The following is a 22,908-nucleotide window of genomic DNA, read 5'->3' on the forward strand; positions in this document are numbered from 1 at the left end:
AAGTAGAAAGCCTACATCCAAACAAAAAGACATGTTAAACACATAGGACAACAAAGAACTACTTTGTATTCTTTCCAACACTTCTAAAATAACTGAGGCTGGAGAAAGGGCTCAGCAGTTGAGCGCTCTTGCTCTTGGTTCCTAGCACCCTGTCTGTCAGGTGGCTCAAAACTTCATAGAACTCTAGCTCCAGGGTAGCTAATGCTCTCTCGCCTGTCTCTGAGGGTGCCTGCACTCATCTGACAAGCAGAAACACATGCACATAAATAAAATTAAAATAAGCCTCTAAGACTGTAACTATTTAAAACAGTAATAAAAGCAACATATTTGGGGTTTCTAAAACACATAGTTATATTGGATAGGTGTACCATAAACTAGGTCAAAACAAATTATAAAATACACAGTAATCATTCCTAAAGAATTTGAAGCCCACAGTAACAACTCAAAGAAAGGAAGAAGGAAGGGAGGAAGAGAAAAGAAAGAGGATGAGATGAATCATAGCTAATAAGCAAATAAAGAAGTTAAAATAGAATCACTGAGAAACAGGTCAAATAGAAGACAAATGAGAAAGGAACAAATAAATAATCAGAAAATCACTAGCATGGTAGTTAACAGGTAAGGCAAGTATGGTGGTGGGTGCCTTTAATCCCAGCACTCAAGAGGCAGAAGCAGGCAAAATCTCTGTGAGTTAGAGCCCAGTATGGTCTACACAGTGAGTTCCAGGACAACTACATGAGTCCCCGTCTCAAAACGAACAAACAAAAGAGATGGTAAACAGATTTAAATAATCATGCTAAAAGTAAATAATATGTAGTCAAATGAAATGACAAATACTGCCACCACAGATTAAATGAAATCTAAATGCTGTCTGTAAGAAACGCACTTCAAATGTAAAGATATGAACAGGTTGAAAGCTTAAAAGAATAAGATACACACTAAAAATAAGTAAAAAACCCTAAAATTATTCACATTTCAATAAATTTAAGAACCAGGAATCTTGCCAAGAAACAAAGCACCTTTTTTTTGTTGTCTGTCTGTTTGTTTGTTTTTTTGTTTTGAGACAGGGTTTCTCTGCATAGCCCTGGCTGTCCTGGAACTCACTCTGTAGACCAGGCTGGCCTCGAACTCAGAAATCTACCTGCCTCTGCCTCCCGAGTGCTGGGATTAAAGGCATGCACCACCACTGCCCGGCTCAAAGTACATTTTATAATGAAAGAAAAAAATAAATGCACATAAGAGCCACAACACTATAGCCCCAACAAAATACTCCAGTCAGATTTCCTCCAAGCCAAGCATCAATAATTTCTATCATCATCTCACCTTTGTTAGGTGTCATCATCAATATAACTGTTACTTTAACACTACTAAGGACATTTTCGATCAGAAAACAGAAACAGCCCAAAAACTGAACTGAGAATTAGTGCGTGAGACAAGAAGACTACATACAGTCTTTGTTGTTTTGTTTGTTTTGTTGAGACAAAGTCACACCATATTAGCCCAGGTTGTCCTCAAACTCAAAATTTTTTTGAGTCAGACCCCTGAATTACCTACCCATTTGTGCCACCACATTAAAAAACTGGCACGAATTACTACTACTACAAGCAAGTGTTAATGTAGAATGTTTACTAGTATTTGATACAGAAAACAACATTCCTGAGTACTTGAGAAACAAATTAAAAGTATTTATTTTCCATATAATATATGGGATTTTTTTTTCCCAAAAGGAAAAAGTTCACAACTTTTAAATCAGTTCCCAAGCTGGCCACACATACCTTTCTCCTACACTGATGCTTTTGACAGTCCCGCATTTTAACACACTTTGTTTCACAAAGGTAAGGCTTGTGACAAGGCATTCGCTTTGTGTGCTTTCCACAACGACACTGTTTTTCCACTTCCTAGGACAAGCACCAAGAAGCAATGTTAAACGGACAAGTGTTAATGTTTTTCTGCACACTGCAATTTCTGTAATTACTAAAAGGACAAAAATCTTAGCAACAAATTTGTATTAAAAACTAACTACACCAAAACTGAATGTCCTAAAATACTTGTTCTACTTTATTCCTCCAAATAGGACCTCATATGAACTAAGAGGTATCAAACAGTAAAAAGAATGAAAACAAGTCAATTTATAGGTAGTTCCTGCCATAACACCTATACATCTAGTCTCAGTATAATAAGACAAGTGGGGTGTTAAGTAACCTAGTTGGTTAATGGAGTAGTATGGTCGAAGCCAAACTATGTACATACTTAAAGTCTCAAATCTAGATATGTCTGTCTCCGTTGTATATAGGCTGAATTCAACAGAGTTCTAAATATCTTCTGGTAGCAAACAAGCCCATACTGAACTATGCAAGTGAGAACATTATAACTTGTCTCAAGGAAAACAATAAAGGGTAATGCTCAGATTTGATTTCCATATCAATAATATATACATATTAAATAACACAAACTGACTATGAGACATGTTCTGGGAGCAATGACAAACATACAACACAGTTTCTTCTGACATATTTTAGTGCATAGCTCTTGAAAGAAAGTATATGGGACACAACTAACTTGTCTGCATGTTTCACAAGGACCTCGGTGGCAACGCTGTGAACACCTATGGATTCCACATTCAAGTATTTTGTCACAGCTGTCTCCACAAGTTGGTACATCTTCTGTACAAGGCAAAGAAAACTCTGGAAAGCAAACAAAATGTTAAATGTTAAATAAGATAAATTATTATGAATCACTAACAAAGTTCCTGTTCTTTAGTTCCTGAAGAATGACAGCTCTTTTGAACTTTATAAAACTTTTATAACCATATAATTAGACAAAAATAACCTTAATAAAAATAATTCCTAGCCGGGCGGTATTGGCCCACGCCTTTAATCCCAGCACTTGGGAGGCAGAGGCAGGTGGATTTCTGAGTTCGAGGCCAGTCTGGTCTACAAAGTGAGTTCCAGGACAGCCAGGGCTACACAGAGAAACCCTGTCTCGAGACCCCCCCCCCCCACCAAAAAAAAAATTCCTAATATTTCTACAAGACTAATCCCAAATTCACAATTCTCTTCCCTATTTCTCCCAACCAATGCCATCATCTGCCAAGGTTTGCTTTGTTTTTTGTTTTTTGTTTTTCCCTTTGAGACAATGTCTATTATTTTAGCCCTGGCTGTCCTAAACTCATTATGTAGGCCAGGCTGGCCTTGAATTCAGAGATCCACTTGCCTCTGCCTCCCAAGTGCTGAGATTAAAGGTGTGTACCACCACAATCAGCAAGCTTATATTTCTTAAAAATAAATTTAACATGCAAGTTACTGACAATAAACATTTATATGAGCAAACTACTTCAGAAATTGTTATCTAGGGAGATGAGTTTGAGGACTTAAAACTGAGGGATTTCCACAACATGCAGAACTTTCTTTTTAAATTTGTTCAATCTCACAGGGATGGAAAAGTATAAACTTTAAAACACTATAAAACTCACCTTTAACAATCACATTATGTATGACAAGTAGTAAAAACAATCTTATAGATGACTTCTAGTGGAGAGTCAAGAAAGCTTACTCAACTAACCACACTCCTCCATAAAAACAACCAAAACTCGCAAGGTAAGCTAACACCTAGTGACAGCAGCAGCCAGCCTCCCTCAGTCCCAACGTACACAGATGGCATGTTAAAACTGATGACTTCCAATGATACACCATAATCACTCAAAATCAGTTGATATGAGGTGACAGTTCTCTCCATGTGTGGTTATTTGTGGACATACACATGAGTACAGTGACTGCTACATAACCTCTCACGCAGAAATTTCACCTCCCTCAAGCCTCTATGCAGGCTAGTCACCCATCCTCCTCCCAGGCCCCTAATTCCTGTCAGTATTTGACTTTTCTAAAAAGGCAAGGACTTCAATTCCCACAGGATACAGCTTTTTCAAATTAGGTTGTTCCATTTTGTAATACACATTAGCATTTCTTCCATGTCTTCATATAGCTCAATAGCACATTTCCTTTAAAATAAATCTTACTTGATTTCTGACATGGACAGGACCTCTTCCCAGATCGAGGACACTCTCCACAAGCACCAACATGACAAACTTGCTCACATGTATGATTACCACATGGCAGTGTCTTTCCACATACCTAAAATAAAAGCGCTCATCAAGAGATTAAATCTACACAAAAAGGCAGAATAAAACATAACCCACTTGCAACCACAGCTTCATTATGCCCTCCTCATTATTATGCTGTATATCTCACACAAGAGTCACACACATGTATGGGCACACATTTACATATGCATACTTATTTCCTGTGTACCAAAGAATGTATCACAAAAATATAAGGACAGGGGTATACTCAGCTTAGTATGAACACCTTCTAACCCCTTCCAACCCTAGGAAAAGCAAATCACAGAAACAATTCTACTCTCTCAATGACACTACCTCAAGAGGAGAACGGTGGGGGCTGAAGCAAAAAGGAGAAAGGTGAGTGGTAAATCTATACACTGAATTAAAAATTCAGCAACTAACTTATTTTGAGGGAAAAATAAAAACTTTCCCTCCAGTAATTAAGGTATTAAATTGAAAACTAGCTGAACCCGTTGTTCCTCTTTCCCTCCTATTCAACTGACCTGACTGGACAACACCTATGCTCCCAGCCGCCTGTCTCTACCCTCGCTCGTTACCTCCCACCCTCAGAGGCACCAACACTCACTTGATCACAATGCCACACTGGGCTTGCACAACTTCTTTCTGCTACTTTTTTGCCACATACACATTTTTGTCTACTAACTCTTGGACAAGGCTGACAGTTTCCTAAAATTACAATCACAAATTAGTATACAAATATCAAAAGCAACAAAAACAGCTCTGCCTCTGTGTAAAGTCAGAGTTTCTCACGCATGCCCTTTACCTGCATGGCAAGGATTTTCACACTTATGATGTCCACAAAGCAGCTTTCGCCCACATGGCAGCTGACAGGACCACTGCTTGGCACTGCACCTGCGAGGGATAGGCTTGGCTTTCTTACAGTAACAAGTGGTTGTGACCATCTTTGGACAAGGAGGGCAGGGACCTAGAATGCAACAGAGAGGTGGGGAGGGGCATGATTAAAAGTCAGTAAAGAAAACTTCTAAGTCCCACATGTTCTTCTCTACCATTCTCCTCAGTGCTACTTTAAAGGGTAAACCTTTCTCCATTGTCTCACGGCAAACTTCAGTTCAACTTGGATAACTTTGTCTGCTTCAACAACTACACATATAATAAGAAACTCACCTGGATGGCAGAGCAGCAAGCATTTATGACCACAAGAAGGTTTAAATTCTCTCTCACATACTTGGCCACACGAATGAGGTACAAGCCACGGATCTAAAGGTGGATCTTCTACTTTTCCACAGTAGCAATAATATCTACTAGGTGTTTCTGATCTTTTGTATTCAAATCTACATTTTGGACTACAAAAAAAAATATTAATTCTTAATAGAATTAATTTAATTCTTATTAAAAGCAACATGAGACAACAGTAATAAAATTATACTTTAAATTTTCATTAAGTAAAAAAATATATTCTTACTAAAATCTCTGCACAAATCATTAGTAAAATCTCTGCACAATACATTTTCCTGAAATATGGAACTATTTTATACTCACACTTTCTGACACAAGCGCCAGAGGCCCTTGTGGTAAGGCTACACACAAAACTTGGCAACACTCGCCCTTTCCTCATATTTGTACTGTTACAAATTGACACTATCACATGTCGTCAGCTGCCATGCAGTAACACAGATAGCAAAAGTACAACCACGAAGACAAAGCAACATTAGTTTTCAACTAGCCAAGATTTTTAACCAAAATTTCTACAAACTACATTTCTGCAATATTCACTCAGATTTATATAAGGCTTGGTTTTAAAAGTTTTGTTATAGAGTCTATAACTAAACAAAATATATTCGTAAAAGAAAACAAAAAAAGGAATCAGGTTATACACAGGCTACATATAGCACGAAAAAAATATAACAAAATCCTAAAATTAAGAGGAAAAAATTGAATATAAACAATGTAAAAGAATTTTTCCGTTTTTAAAAAGGTGCATTTATTTTTTACTTTACGAATATTTTGCCTACATACATGTCTGGTGCCTACAGAGACCCAAAGGTGTCCGATATCCTAGAACTGGAGTTGCAAAGAGCTGTGAGCCACACTATGAGTGCGTCCCCTGCAAGCGTGATGCATACTCTTAAACACTAGCCATTGCTCCAGCTCGGAGAACTTCCTAATGTTCAATCTCTAGCACAAAGTACACATATCTCAAGTTCACTAATGTCAAGGAAAATGTTAAATATTATTTTACAATCTCTGCTAAAGCAGAATGACATCATCAAAGTAACTTTGGGTGCTAGGAATGACAACCATCAAGTCTATCTAAAATTCATTTGAAAAATCATCACAGGCCACTCCTAAAGACATTCTAAGCCTTGTCTCTTCCCAAACAACTGAGTACAGTCAATGTTCTGTACCAGGCTATTTGTAGACCACCGTTTAAATTTGTTTTGCATAAAAAGCAATGTATTTTCACTGTCATGAGAACATGCTGTGCTTCCAAATAAATACCACACAAGTGTTCAGAATAACCAAAACATATTTGTTGTCATAATCAAATCTCAATAACAAGGTATGGAGAGATGGCTCAGCTGCTCTTGCAGAGGATCTGAGGCCAGCTCCCAATATCATGTGGCTCATAATAGTCTAACTCCAGCTTGGTCCGGGACCCGCCGAACTTAGGAAATTAGTCTGAACAGGTGAGAGGGTGCGCCAGAGAACCTGACAGCTTCTGGAACAGGCGGAAGCACAGAGGCGCTGAGGCAGCACCCTGTGTGGGCCGGGGACAGCCGGCCACCTTCCGGACCGGAGGACAGGTGCCCGCCCGGCTGGGGAGGCGGCCTAAGCCACAGCAGCAGCGGTCGCCATCTTGGTCCGAGACCCACCGAACTTAGGAAATTAGTCTGAACAGGAGGAGGTCCAAATACAAGATATCTGCGCACCTTCCCTGTAAGAGAGCTTGCCAGCAGAGAGTGCTCTGAGCACTGAAACTCAGAGGAGAGAATCTGTCTCCCAGGTCTGCTGATAGACGGTAACAGAATCACCAGAAGAACAATCTCTAAACAGAGTCAACTATAACTACTAACTCCAGAGATTACCAGATGGCGAAAGGTAAACGGAGGAATCTTACTAACAGGAACCAAGACCACTCACCATCACCAGAACCCAGCACACCCACTTCGCCCAGTCCAGGGAACCCCAACACACCTGAGAACCTAGACCTAGATTTAAAAGCATATCTCATGATGATGGTAGAGGACATCAAGAAGGACTTTAATAAATCACTTAAAGAAATACAGGAGAACACTGCTAAAGAGTTACAAGTCCTTAAAGAAAAACAGGAAAACACAATCAAACAGGTAGAAGTCCTTACAGAAAAAGAGGAAAAAACATACAAACAGGTGATGGAAATGAACAAAACCATACTAGACCTAAAAAGGGAAGTAGACACAATAAAGAAAACTCAAAGCGAGGCAACACTAGAGATAGAAACCCTAGGAAAGAAATCTGGAACCATAGATTTGAGCATCAGCAACAGAATACAAGAGATGGAAGAGAGAATCTCAGGTGCAGAAGATTCCATAGAGAACATCGGCACAACAATCAAAGAAAATGGAAAATGCAAAAAGATCCTAACTCAAAATATCCAGGAAATCCAGGACACAATAAGAAGACCAAACGTACGGATAATAGGAGTGGATGAGAATGAAGATTTTCAACTCAAAGGTCCAGCAAACATCTTCAACAAAATTATTGAAGAAAACTTCCCAAATCTAAAGAATGAGATGCATATGAACATACAAGAAGCCTACAGAACTCCAAATAGACTGGACCAGAAAAGAAATTCCTCCCGACACATAATAATCAGAACATCAAATGCACTAAATAAAGATAGAATACTAAAAGCAGTAAGGGAAAAAGGTCAAGTAACATATAAAGGCAAGCCTATCAGAATTACACCAGATTTTTCACCAGAGACTATGAAAGCCAGAAGAGCCTGGACAGATGTTATACAGACACTAAGAGAACACAAACTGCAGCCCAGGCTACTATACCCAGCCAAACTCTCAATTATCATAGAGGGAGAAACCAAAGTATTCCACGACAAAACCAAATTCACACATTATCTCTCCACGAATCCAGCCCTTCAAAGGATAATAACAGAAAAAAACCAATACAAGAACGGGAACAACGCCCTAGAAAAAACAAGAAGGTAATCCCTCAACAAACCTAAAAGAAGACAGCCACAAGAACAGAATGCCACCTTTAACAACTAAAATAACAGGAAGCAACAATTACTTTTCCTTAATATCTCTTAACATCAATGGTCTCAACTCGCCAATAAAAAGACATAGACTAACAAACTGGCTACACAAACAAGACCCAACATTTTGCTGCTTACAGGAAACTCATCTCAGAGAAAAAGATAGACACTACCTCAGAATGAAAGGCTGGAAAACAATTTTCCAAGCAAATGGTATGAAGAAACAAGCAGGAGTAGCCATCCTAATATCTGATAAGATTGACTTCCAACCCAAAGTCATCAAAAAAGACAAGGAGGGACACTTCATTCTCATCAAAGGTAAAATCCTCCAAGAGGAACTCTCAATTCTGAATATCTATGCTCCAAATACAAGAGCAGCCACATTCACTAAAGAAACTTTAGTAAAGCTCAAAGCACACATTGCGCCTCACACAATAATAGTGGGAGACTTCAACACACCACTTTCACCAATGGACAGATCATGGAAACAGAAACTAAACAGGGACACACTGAAACTAACAGAAGTGATGAAACAAATGGATCTGACAGATATCTACAGAACATTTTATCCTAAAACAAAAGGATATACCTTCTTCTCAGCACCTCATGGTACCTTCTCCAAAATTGACCACATAATAGGTCACAAATCAGGCCTCAACAGATTCAAAAATATTGAAATTGTCCCATGTATCCTATCAGATCACCATGCACTAAGGCTGATCTTCAATAACAAAATAAATAACAGAAAGCCAACATTCACATGGAAACTGAACAACACTCTTCTCAATGATACCTTGGTCAAGGAAGGAATAAAGAAAGAAATTAAAGACTTTTTAGAGTTTAATGAAAATGAAGCCACAACGTACCCAAACCTTTGGGACACAATGAAAGCATTTCTAAGAGGGAAACTCATAGCTATGAGTGCCTTCAAGAAAAAACGGGAGAGAGCACATACTAGCAGCTTGACAACACATCTAAAAGCTCTAGAAAAAAAGGAAGCAAATTCACCCAAGAGGAGTAGACGGCAGGAAATAATCAAACTCAGGGGTGAAATCAACCAAGTGGAAACAAGAAGAACTATTCAAAGAATTAACCAAACGAGGAGTTGGTTCTTTGAGAAAATCAACAAGATAGATAAACCCTTAGCTAGACTCACTAAAGGGCACAGGGACAAAATCCTAATTAACAAAATCAGAAATGAAAAGGGAGACATAACAACAGATCCTGAAGAAATCCAAAACACCATCAGATCCTTCTACAAAAGGCTATACTCAACAAAACTGGAAAACCTGGACGAAATGGACAAATTTCTGGACAGATACCAGGTACCAAAGTTGAATCAGGATCAAGTTGACCTTCTAAACAGTCCCATATCCCCTAAAGAAATAGAAGCAGTTATTAATAGTCTCCCAGCCAAAAAAAGCCCAGGACCAGACGGGTTTAGTGCAGAGTTCTATCAGACCTTCAAAGAAGATCTAACTCCAGTTCTGCACAAACTTTTTCACAAGATAGAAGTAGAAGGTATTCTACCCAACTCATTTTATGAAGCCACTATTACTCTGATACCTAAACCACAGAAAGATCCAACAAAGATAGAGAACTTCAGACCAATTTCTCTTATGAATATCGATGCAAAAATCCTCAATAAAATTCTCGCTAACCGAATCCAAGAACACATTAAAGCAATCATCCATCCTGACCAAGTAGGTTTTATTCCAGGAATGCAGGGATGGTTTAATATACGAAAATCCATCAATGTAATCCATTATATAAACAAACTCAAAGAAAAAAACCACATGATCATCTCGTTAGATGCAGAAAAAGCATTTGACAAGATCCAACACCCATTCATGATAAAAGTTCTGGAAAGATCAGGAATTCAAGGCCAATACCTAAACATGATAAAAGCAATCTACAGCAAACCAGTAGCCAACATCAAAGTAAATGGAGAGAAGCTGGAAGCAATCCCACTAAAATCAGGGACTAGACAAGGCTGCCCACTTTCTCCCTACCTTTTCAACATAGTACTTGAAGTATTAGCCAGAGCAATTCGACAACAAAAGGAGATCAAGGGGATACAAATTGGAAAAGAGGAAGTCAAAATATCACTTTTTGCAGATGATATGATAGTATATATAAGTGACCCTAAAAATTCCAACAGAGAACTCCTAAACCTGATAAACAGCTTCGGTGAAGTAGCTGGATATAAAATTAACTCAAACAAGTCAATGGCCTTTCTCTACACAAAGAATAAACAGGCTGAGAAAGAAATTAGGGAAACAACACCCTTCTCAATAGCCACAAATAATATAAAATATCTCGGCGTGACTCTAACGAAGGAAGTGAAAGATCTGTATGATAAAAACTTCAAGTCCCTGAAGAAAGAAATTAAAGAAGATCTCAGAAGATGGAAAGATCTCCCATGCTCATGGATTGGCAGGACCAACATTGTAAAAATGGCTATCTTGCCAAAAGCAATCTACAGATTCAATGCAATCCCCATTAAAATTCCAACTCAATTCTTCAACGAATTAGAAGGAGCAATTTGCAAATTCATCTGGAATAACAAAAAACCGAGGATAGCAAAAACTCTTCTCAAGGATAAAAGAACCTCTGGTGGAATCACCATGCCTGACCTAAAGCTTTACTACAGAGCAATTGTGATAAAAACTGCATGGTACTGGTATAGAGACAGACAAGTGGACCAATGGAATAGAATTGAAGACCCAGAAATGAACCCACACACCTATGGTCACTTGATCTTCGACAAGGGAGCCAAAACCATCCAGTGGAAGAAAGACAGCATTTTCAACAATTGGTGCTGGCACAACTGGTTGTTATCATGTAGAAGAATGCGAATCGATCCATACTTATCTCCTTGTACTAAGGTCAAATCTAAGTGGATCAAAGAACTTCACATAAAACCAGAGACACTGAAACTTATAGAGGAGAAAGTGGGGAAAAGCCTTGAAGATATGGGCACAGGGGAAAAATTCCTGAACAGAACAGCAATGGCTTGTGCTGTAAGATTGAGAATTGACAAATGGGACCTAATGAAACTCCAAAGTTTCTGCAAGGCAAAAGACACTGTCTATAAGACAAAAAGACCACCAACAGACTGGGAAAGGATCTTTACCTATCCTAAATCAGATAGGGGACTAATATCCAACATATATAAAGAACTCAAGAAGGTGGACCTCAGAAAATCAAATAACCCCCTTAAAAAATGGGGCTCAGAACTGAACAAAGAATTCTCACCTGAGGAATACCGAATGGCAGAGAAGCACCTGAAAAAATGTTCTACATCCTTAATCATCAGGGAAATGCAAATCAAAACAACCCTGAGATTCCACCTCACACCAGTGAGAATGGCTAAGATCAAAAATTCAGGTGACAGCAGATGCTGGCGAGGATGTGGAGAAAGAGGAACACTCCTCCATTGTTGGTGGGATTGCAGGCTTGTACAACCACTCTGGAAATCAGTCTGGCGGTTCCTCAGAAAATTGGACATAGTACTACCGGAGGATCCAGCAATACCTCTCCTGGGCATATATCCAGAAGAAGCCCCAACTGGTAAGAAGGACACATGCTCCACTATGTTCATAGCAGCCTTATTTATAATAGCCAGAAACTGGAAAGAACCCAGATGCCCCTCAACAGAGGAATGGATACAGAAAATGTGGTACATCTACACAATGGAGTACTACTCAGCTATTAAAAAGAATGAATTTATGAAATTCCTAGCCAAATGGATGGACCTGGAGAGCATCATCCTGAGTGAGGTAACACAATCACAAAGGAACTCACACAATATGTACTCACTGATAAGTGGATACTAGCCCAAAACCTAGGATACCCACGATATAAGATACAATTTCCTAAACACATGAAACTCAAGAAAAATGAAGACTGAAGTGTGGACACTATGCCCCTCCTTAGAAGTGGGAACAAAACACCCATGGAAGGAGTTACAGAAACAAAGTATGGAGCTGAGATGAAAGGATGGACCATGTAGAGACTGCCATATCCAGGGATCCACCCCATAATCAGCTTCCAAATGCTGACACCATTGCATACACTAGCAAGATTTTACTGAAAGGACCCAGATGTAGCTGTCTCTTGTGAGACTATGCCGGGGCCTAGCAAACACAGAAGTGGATGCTCACAGTCAGCTAATGGATGGATCACAGGGCTCCCAATGGAGGAGCTAGAGAAAGTACCCAAGGAGCTAAAGGGATCTTCAACCCTATAGGTGGAACAACATTATGAACTAACCAGTACCCCTGAGCTCTTGACTCTAGCTGCATATGTATCAAAAGATGGCCTAGTCGGCCATCACTGGAAAGAGAGGCCCATTGGACACGCAGACTTTGTGTGCCCCGGTACAGGGGAACGCCAGGGCCAAAGGGGGGGAGTGGGTGGGTAGGGGAGTGGGGGTGGGTGGGTAAGGGGGACTTTTGGTATAGCATTGGAAATGTAAATGAGCTAAATACCTAATAAAAAATGGAAAAAAAAAAAATAGTCTAACTCCAGGTCCAGGGGATCCCAATACCTCTGACCTCTGCAGAGGCACCGGCACTTATGTGCATATATCCACAGAGACAAACAACATACACAAATGTACAAATCCACACTTACATATAATGAATTTTTTAAAGTAAAAATTGAAAACCAATGCCATACCTCATGTTTATAAATAGCTGACATTTTATTTAAAATGTTACGTTGCCCTCTACTAAAGAAAAATGACTTTGTTACAGCTAGAATGAAAAAAGATGTCTTTAGATACTAGGCAGCTGCCATGTGCTACACTGCTCGCCTGCCCTGACACAGACCTGCTTAGGAAGTGCATGTGTTTTACTTAAATGATGGAGTGCCAACAAGCAAAGGCCTTATCCTGTTAGTCAATAAGCACTTACCTTAGAAACACACAGTCTAAGTTCATTTCCATGAAATAACTACCTTATTATAATTTTTAACAGGTTCTGTTACATCTTGGCAGACAAGAAGTAAACAGAGTAAGTTCTTAACGTATATAGCCACTTATCTTCATTTATTATGTTGAGAATAGCTGCGTAAAGGTTAGGAAGGAAGGAAAACGACACAGGAGATTACATTGTATTCTCTCAGGTCTGGGGGAAAAGCAGTTCATTATGGTGGGAGCGGACACTGAGCTCCTCTATGGAAAAATCTCTACTTAAAACAGAAGTGACCAGAGCAAACGTGAGAAGCGGTGCATGTGACACTCAGGTCTCTAACACTGCTCTAAATATCAGCTTCATGCTACACCCACTCAACACTAAAATCCCTCCAGCATAAGCAACGAGCAAGCACAGACTTTAACTTACACTCTTTCAAAGCAGCTTGTGCTCAAAGAGAAAGCAGTCTACCACCTCAACTCAGCTGGCGAATACAAAAGGCCTAAACTTAAAAGAATAAATCTTAGGTTTCAAATTCCAGCTCTGCCTCTTAACAGTGACAAGAGCGTGAACTCACTGCTGCTCTCAGCTAACTTCAGCATCTTCAGAGGAAATGGACAAAATCTCTAAAAACTGCCAAGAATTACTTTTCAGAAAAAAATGTGTCTAAAATGTTTTTTAACACTATATCACAATTTTACAAATATCTCGGTATTTATGATAATTATGGAAGATGTGACTAAAAACCAGATTTTACTAGGCCTAAAGTTTTACAAGTTGGATGATATTAGGAAAAAGAATACTACCTTTTGAATTAAAAAAAAAACAATTACAAAAATTATAAGTAAACAATGCTCCCTAGCTAATGTTTAATTACATTAACAATGAATCTACTACTCTTGACTAGCTGAGACAAATGATTTAACTTCTCCACTCTATCTCAAAACATAAGAGAAGACAAAGGCCCAATAATCAGCAATAATAAACACAGCTAGTAAAATCAACATCGATAAATTAATGATACCACATAATACATAAATGTAATTTTGAGACTGAAGATACAACTGCAAACAATATAATCATACTATATTGGATGAGTAATATCACACTCGTGTGTACTAACAGGGAGTCAAGGAGAGAGAGGTAACAAACTTGAATGGTTCTCATCGACAAGTCCTTTAGAAGCACAGTTGAAGCACTGTTTCACAGGAAAAACACAGACTGATGATTTATTCGTATGGACAGATATTAGTATTTACATAAAGACTGAGAGGAGAAGAACATTACCAAGGCCTCCATCTTCAGAAACTAGACACATACTAGAAAGGAAACAGGCTGAAGCTTCCAACAATACAACTTCTGATATATGAGGTTCCACCTTTATTAATTTATTCTACAACTTAAAATCCAATCAACTAGGAAAAAAGTTACCATGGCCAGGGATAATCTTTCTTTCCAAAATCATCGTCTGTCACAGAAGACACAAGAAACTGGCTGTCTTTAGCCCACTTCTGAATACAGGGCATATGGAATATACAGAAACATCCTGAACAGCTCCAAACCTAAGACAAAGGTGTCAAAATTGATTATACATAATTTTTGTCAATTAATTATACAATACCTTAAAATGATTATCACACACTGAATTATTTTTCAAAAGTTACCTAAAGGCTAAAAATCAAAACAATCAATATCACAGAAGAGATGATCTTTACAAGACGTATTTCGGGATGTAACATTTGAAAGAAAAATATTAATCACTCATTTTCAATTATCAAGAAAAAAACTACAGCTGTAGCTAACAATCTGAATGATCTCTAATTTTATATATACACATAAGTGTATGTGCATGTATGTGTGCACACATATTTAAATATACATGCTGGTACTGACTGATAAAGTAATATCTTTTTAAAGCATGATATAAACATTTACCCTTGTCAAATACACCTATATATCTTACTATATATGGTGTTTATGTACCATAATGTCATTCTTATCGGTAGACGTCTGTTTTGTAAACAATGCAACAAAATAATCCGGGCCATAATTTGGTGTGTGTATTCCTTGTTATATAAAACCTTTAAGTCTATGTTAACACTTAACACAAAATTTAAAAAAAATACACTAAAGGTGAAAATATAATAATAATAATAAAAGCTTACAAAAGAGTCAGTGAGATGGCTCAGCAGTTAAAGGCACTTCCCATGCAAGTATAGAAACCTGCGTTCCGTCCCCAGAAGCCACATAAAGATAATGAAGAACAAGCTCACTAAGTTGCCCTCTGACTTCCCAGCTCCACCGTGGCACACAACACATTTTTAAGGGTTAAGAAGTAATACCAAATTAATTTTTAAACCTGCCAACATTTTGATGTAAGAAAAAAACTCAGTTCTAGTTTCCTTATGACAACTATTTGAGAATTTTTTCTGACATGTACTATAAAGTAGACAGCAGAAGCATTATATAAAGAGAAACAGCTAACCCCTTAGTTTTGATTCTCCAAAAGCCTTCCTAAAATAACGTAGGGAAATGACAAGACAAGGAAGAAGAATTGCCAAATAATGGTATTTTGTAGAACTCATTACTACTAAAACCACAGCAGGTCCATACTGCAGGAAGCCCTTTTAATTTTTTTTAAATTATTTTATTTATATGAGTACACTATAGCTGTCTTCAGACACACCAGAAGAGGGCATCGGATGCGCATTACAGTTGGCTGTGAGCCACCATGTGGTTTCTGGGAATTGAACTCAGGACCTCTGGAAGAGCAGTCAGTGCTCTTAACCTCTGAGCCATCTCTCCAGCCCAGAAAGCCCTTTTTAAAAAAAAAAAAAACTGTAAACATGCTGTTCTACTTCTAACAAACACCCTAAGGAGATTGGGAGAATGTTGTTTCAGGTGACATGAAGGCCTCAGTGCTACATTGTTCCGTAAAACTGGCTGACTCGGTTCCCAAGGTGGACAGACAACCTTGAAAAGGCGGGGGACAGGGAAGCAACCTACAGAGACCTAGCTTTCCTGTAGTGGGGTCTCATCCTGCAGCTGAAATCACAGGAAGCCAAGATGTGACCCTGAGTATGACGACACCTGCCTCGGTTGCACTGTCCTAGCCAACCACAGTATATTGAAATTCCATTTCACTTTTTATGACCAAAATATTTCATTGGACCTCATCTTTCTCTGAGCAATGCTACTCTACCAGGAAAGCATTAATATGAGGTCTTAAAGTTGGGTCTGCCATGCTCAGTTGTCACTTCTCTTTAATTGCTTCCTTAGGGCCTTTTAAGTCTATGATAGCTTCACAATCAGACAAAAGGTCTTACAACAAAATGAGTTATGTCTCACTCTGTCTTCCCCCAATGGCCCTGGACACTTCCCACAATGCTCTCAACTTGGTTAGAAGAACCTAATAAAACTTAAGTGTCACTACCATGTTCTAGTTCCTTGAAGCCTATCCGTATTTCAACATACTATCTTTATACCAAACCCACTGAAAATATGTAGCTCAGTGGTAGGCCATTTGCCTAGCATGCATTAGGCTCTAGGTCACAGCAATACAGTAGTTGTAGGTATTTTAAAGATTTTTAAAAATATTCCTAGAGATAATTCTGTAAATTTTTCAGATTAACAAAATGAAGATTAATTTACATATAACATTGTCAAATAAAGAAATTTTTAGACAAACATAAGTGAAAGTACCATAAATGGCTAAGTATTGAAAATGTGAGATATGTTACTTGGGGATATATCATACCAGATATCATAACAGAAAGACTTACTGCCTGGTTTCTCTTCACTGAAGCAATACAAATTAGGCACGTCATAGCCCCTGCTTGGAAAGCCTCATTCAGATACTGTTTTGTTCGCTCTAATTCATGTATATCTCCATCTTAAATTTAAAAATGGAAAACATCACAGTAAACAACATCTGAAAACAACACATCTTCACCAACAATCATGTTACATGACCAATGCTAAGCAATTTTAACTGCAGAAAATGTAGCTTACAACCTCAAAGCTTAACAAAAGGAAGTAAATACTCAAATGAGCTGACAAAGGGTTACTACATCCACAAATTAACAGCATTTCAGCTCTCTCACTGGCTTGCTTTCTGCTTCAAGTCCTTAACAAATTTGGTGGAGGCAGAACCACTGGCGAGACCAATATGGCAAGTAACAAAATATAAAGAAACTTAAGTGTGAAGGAAAATGAAAAGTGAACCACTAAAGGGAAGGCGAGCATGCAACACACTCATAATAAATCTTGTGGAAGAAATGAGGCTGAGCTTACTAGTGCACAGAAGCCATGTTTCATTAAACCGTGCTCTCTACTCCTGCTGTAAACAGTAGTATAAGCTTTTTTAGGGAAAAAAATTAAAGGACTGTATATCCCTTAAACACGTATTACGTATTTATTTCCAAGCAGGATAAACTATCATGATGTCAGTGTTATACACGACACATCTGAGACACAGAACAACTCAGTGTGACCACTGAGTGAGTCCTCAGTCCCTATCCTGTGCTTCACTGGGGTTATGGAGAAAAAGGTGGAACGAAGAAAAGTTAGTGAAAGAATGACAGAGCAGTACTCTAAAGTACAAACGACACCAAAGGGGCCGTAATTCAAGTTATGTTCATGTAATTAAAAACAAGCATGCAATGCATGTCTTTAGTAAAACTAAAAGGTAGCACAAACTGACTGAATGTCCAAGAAAAGCAGGTCAACCATGTAAGATTATAGAAGGACAGAGTTTACCATGGCAATACTCTAGTTCACATCAGTTTGCTGCCAGAAAGTAAAACTAAGTAATTAAGAATCTTAGCTCATTTTCTAAAACCCTCCGAGTAAACACAGAACTTAACAAGCATCTGACCTACTGTAACATGAATATCAATATCATTACAGGGCTAAGGAACAAATGTAAAGCAGTCTAACCTATAATATTAGTAACGGCAACTGTTTCATTTTAAATTGGCGTTTAAGTTAAACAGAATAACTATAGTCAGTATGCTTATATTGCTTAGAGTACAACTGGCTTAAAAAATCTGAAACATTTTAAATTTTATCAGCTTATTCATACAATTTAACAGTTAATTCATACAATTTAAATTTAAAATGATGGTACAGTCTTACAAATTAAACCCTAAGTTTGTCTCTACAAAATTCAGATAACTTTCTTTGAAAGTTGTATTATATTTTAGCTACAGCTAAATGACATGCATTACCCGGCATGTCACAGCAGACACAGATAGCACGGCATTGGAAGTCACAGATCCTAAGACCACTGTGGCAACAGGAGAGGTTGTGTAGAATCTGAATGTAATTTGACAAGTCGAACATCGAACTTTTTATACAGAAGAATAACAAGAAACCAGGCAAGATACATCGGCATTTATTAAAATACTTAACTGTTCCAGTTTCCTTAGTTAATTACACTCATAGTGCAGAATATACAGGAACAAGAATCAAAGTATTACTGTACTTGATACAAAAAATTAGTTTGAGCAGAAAACGAAAAACCTCATAAAGCGAGTAAATGGTAGTATTTTTCCTACCTATGCTGAAAGACAGCAGCCTTCCTCTACCTCGAATGCCTGAGGTGAGGTCCGCTTAGCCACGAAACTGAAGATTAGTAGTTGGGAAGTTATCCAGAACAGGAAATCCTCTAGCCATAAAGTTGTTTTCATCAGCTTTTATTTTGTTAAGCTTGACATTTTAGCTCAACTTCCTGAATTCCTCAGGAGATATGGTAGATTTCCTAGAGAATGCCTATCAACCTTTGCAATGTCATCAGTACATGCAGGTAACTCACAAAGCAACAAAAGAAAGATGGCCTGGGGTGGAGATAGGCGGCACACTACAAGAGTCAGCCTGCAGACTTACTAACTCTAATACCCTTAAATTACCTTCACGCCACCTAACATACAAACTCTGATCCTGTTGTGCTAGCAGTCCTGTTCTCAGGAAAGCACTATATAATAACTAAGGAACAAATCAGTGACAAGCACTAAGAGAGCTGATGTGGAGCTATGACATAAGACCTATACCTAAAGAAAAATAAGATTTGTTTCTTTTTAAAAAGCAGAAGAAATCCTTTTATAAGACAGGGAAAGAAGGAAAACCAGCTATGGTAGAAAACCTCTATATTAAAGCATACAAAACATGTTAGACATCTCAGTAGACAGCACATACTATCTGACAGCATTGCTACCTCATTCCAACCCCTCCACAGCACTTACTACCACTAGACACATCTCACAGGGGAGAGAGCACCTGACACAAAGTGAACGTGTCAAACACTCATCAGACACAAGCAATGCCGAAGTCCAAGTCTTAATTTGGCTTGTGAGATGTCCTTTTAACCATTGTCCTGATTTTCCCTCATCAACAGGTCCAAGAGCAGCCATCTCATCTTCTTAGTACCACCCTGCTTTTACACAGAAAACACAACAAGCCCAATAAAAGTCCAAAAGCCGAGCAAATCACTGTTAAGCCAACTGTGTCACTTACTGTGTAATTTTAGGAGAATCTTCTCTCCTATGAAGAGCCATTTCCTAGAAATTTTCTGAGCTTTTTTTTTTCTTACTAGCTCTAACAAGATTTTAAAGAACTAAATGGGACTATAAGCATGCGTAACTAACGTAAGACTGTATAAACAGCATGAAATATATCTATAAAAGTACTGAGAAATGTTAATGTTTCTAATGACATGAGTATAAAATTTAGAAACTGTAAGAATATAGATGCTGATCTTTGAAACCATTTATTTTAATTACTTGATACTAATAAGTATACATACCAGTATCTCGATGGCCCTCTCTCACGTTAACTAAAAAGAGGGGGCATACTTTAAACACAACCCAAACAAATAAAACAGATAATGAATATACATGTCAGGCCTTTAAAGATTTAATTTTTTAAAAACAGTATGAAAATCAAAATTAAGATATGACACTACAGTAATAAAGTCAAGAAATGAAATGGACTTTAAGGCACTTTTAATGTGATAAAAAGGAGAAGAAAATGAAGACTACCTTGAAGGGGTCCCTGAAGCCCTGTGCCCATCAGAATCACAGCCAGTAGCCACCTACCCTACCTATTTCTCTGGGAGTTAGGGTTGTAAAAGACACTTGCCATATAATCTATTTTATACAAAGATTAGGATTAACAACATGTAATTTAAATACCAAAATGTCCTCAGCTTTACAAGATGACCACACTAAAAATGATCCTATAGTACTTTAAATTATAAACAATATCAGAAATATCCTACTTATAGTGCAAATGTCCAAATCAGTAAGATAATACCTGTGTGAGTAGTGTATGTTGTGAATGTATTAGCAACAATTTTCCCCTGTTTTCCTTCCAAGTCTTCATCCCCTTCTTCTTCAGAGGAAGAGCTGCAGTGCTCCTCCAACAGCTTTCTGGCTGCAGCTTGATTGGACTTCTTGATCTCCTCAAATTTCTTCTGAGACATTAGTTCTGCTTGACAAACAAAAAGAGTTTCATTTCTGCAAATCCGTGTCCTCGCAAACCATGCTGTAGAATGACACCTCTTTTTTTTTTTTTTCCGGATCAGTAAGATTCCAGTTTATTTGACTACTATATCAATTTTAAGCACACATTTGAAAGTCACCCTTAGAACATCATATCTTCTTACAAATTGTGAGGGGGGAAAAAAATCTAATTCCTTACTACAGAACCAAAGAAAACAACACAATAAACACTAACTTTAGAAGTAGCCTACCCAAAAGAATCAAGTGCTATAGATGCAAAGACTAACAAACTAATGACATGTTCTAAAATACAGTCATGGTACTCAACACTTCACGAACAGCCTCTAAATAAAAACACCAATAAAAAAATTAATGGGAATGAGATGTTAAACAAGCCAGGCATGGGCACATGCCTCTAACCCCAGCAATCTGTAGGCAGAGGAAGGTAGATCTCTTAGGGCAACATGGTCTACACAGAGAGTTCCAGGACAGCTAAAGCTACATAATAAACTCAAAAAAAAAAAAAAAAAATTATACAAACCAGGTATGGCAACAACACACATATTTTTTTCCTAGCACTTAAGAGACATAAGTAGGTGAATCTCTGAGTTCAAGGCCAGCCAGGGTTAGCTATGTAGTAAGATAGTCTTACAATGTCTCAAAAATAAATAAATAATAAAAATCATTAAAATACATTATACAGTCTGACTTAGGAGATGGGGACTATACTCAGTGGAAGCACGCCAGGGTGACAGGAGGTAGTGCTTCTTCAAACCAGTCTCAGGAACCCAGTCCAGCCCCCAAAACCTTTACAATGATAATATCCACGGTTTCTCTACTGCGTTTATTAGCTGCTTCGTAGGAGGCTCAAAGCTTTCCAGCCTTCAAAGTGAAATTGATATTTTTGTGGTCACACAAGATGTTAATACAAAAAAACATGCTTCTAACAATTTCACTCCCCCCTCCAAAAAAAGTAAAGTGGGATTGAATTGTTCTACTATTATCCAGAAAAGAGATGCTAAATAACACTTGTTCCCAAGGAGACTTCCAGCTTCTGAGAGTAAGAATCCTGGCGCTTGTATGTACTCCAGCTAACAAGTGCAGTAGACAGCAATGGTGTTTTAGGAAAAGACTCACAAGCTTGCTCAATTGTATGCACTGGTGCTCGTGTTTAGAGAATTTTAAAGTTTACTATTCTAAATCACTAACTAAAACATACTTCATTCGTCAGACACCACCAAAATGAATCTCATTTTAGTTGATGTATCTGTACTTAAGGATATTGTACCCTTTCTTTCCCTCAGGAAATGTTTTCCTTTTCTTATTGCAGCTAATTTGAGTGGTGACTATCAACCAAAACAGACTGTTTTGGGTAAAAACGGAAGATAATGTATATGAGGCTTTCTTTAGAAATCTTTGAGAACACAGAAAAAGAAGAGCAGTAACTGCTGTGAGACATCTCAAAATTACAAGGAGGTCATTAATCTCTGGGAATGAGCCGGGGGGGGGGGGTTGTTAAAAAAAGCTGAATTGGGAAGAGATGACACTTGGTACATGTATGTACCTAGTACCATTTGGAAGAATGTCACCACACAAAGTGACCAGGTAATTGTCTTAACTTATTCCTTCCTCACAAATGTCAACTACTATATACTTTATACTATACACTATACACTATATACTATATACTATATACTATATACTATATACTATATACTATATACTATATACTATGTAGAGAATGCTTGCTTTCCTACTATCCACAAAACCCAAGCCAGCTTACCAACTTGTTCATAGGTCTCTAAATAGCACACTGCACCTCTATGATTAACTGACCAATTGCCAGCAAAATCAACGCAAACTAACTTTCAAGTTACCCTGGGAAACCCCACGCAGAGACTCAATTTTGCTCCTAGCAGGAAGGGAGAACTGATGCAATTCTACTATAATTTCAGAAATAAAAATTTTAAACCTCTTCTGAAAAAATACCTTCCAAACACAAAACACTTTCAGGGACCACTCTCTTTTATCTGGAGTGTTATGTATAAACACTCTCAACGTCGCCCTAAAAGATCTTGGACCAAGGCTATTGGCAAATCCATCGTGGCAACACCTGATACATCATGGAAAGACATGGAATTT

At 38.0% G+C, this 22,908-nt stretch overlaps 1 protein-coding gene across 4 annotated transcripts in view; it reads right to left on the reverse strand.

Annotated features, from left to right (window-relative positions):
- Positions 1-22,908, reverse strand: part of Nfxl1 (nuclear transcription factor, X-box binding-like 1) — a 46,432-nt gene that overhangs the window by 22,290 nt on the left and 1,234 nt on the right. For 3 of the 4 annotated variants that reach the window (NR_153351.1, NM_133921.3, XM_011240686.2), the window contains exons 3-11: positions 20,579-20,752; positions 17,050-17,159; positions 14,699-14,829; positions 5,261-5,439; positions 4,899-5,060; positions 4,701-4,801; positions 4,013-4,127; positions 2,557-2,681; positions 1,773-1,895 (exon numbers count right to left, since the gene is read on the reverse strand). Coding sequence is in view for 3 of the 4 variants with exons in the window: in NM_133921.3 (NP_598682.2) it covers positions 1,773-1,895; positions 2,557-2,681; positions 4,013-4,127; positions 4,701-4,801; positions 4,899-5,060; positions 5,261-5,439; positions 14,699-14,829; positions 17,050-17,159; positions 20,579-20,752 (1,220 nt within the window). In the remaining variant the exon portion in view is untranslated. Of the gene's footprint in view, positions 1-1,772; positions 1,896-2,556; positions 2,682-4,012; positions 4,128-4,700; positions 4,802-4,898; positions 5,061-5,260; positions 5,440-14,626; positions 14,830-17,049; positions 17,160-20,578; positions 20,753-22,908 lie in introns of those variants that run through there. The other variant, NM_001359837.1, reaches the window with a different exon arrangement.

Source organism: Mus musculus, chromosome 5, assembly GCF_000001635.26.
Source record: "Mus musculus strain C57BL/6J chromosome 5, GRCm38.p6 C57BL/6J".
Classification (NCBI taxonomy): domain Eukaryota; kingdom Metazoa; phylum Chordata; class Mammalia; order Rodentia; family Muridae; genus Mus; species Mus musculus.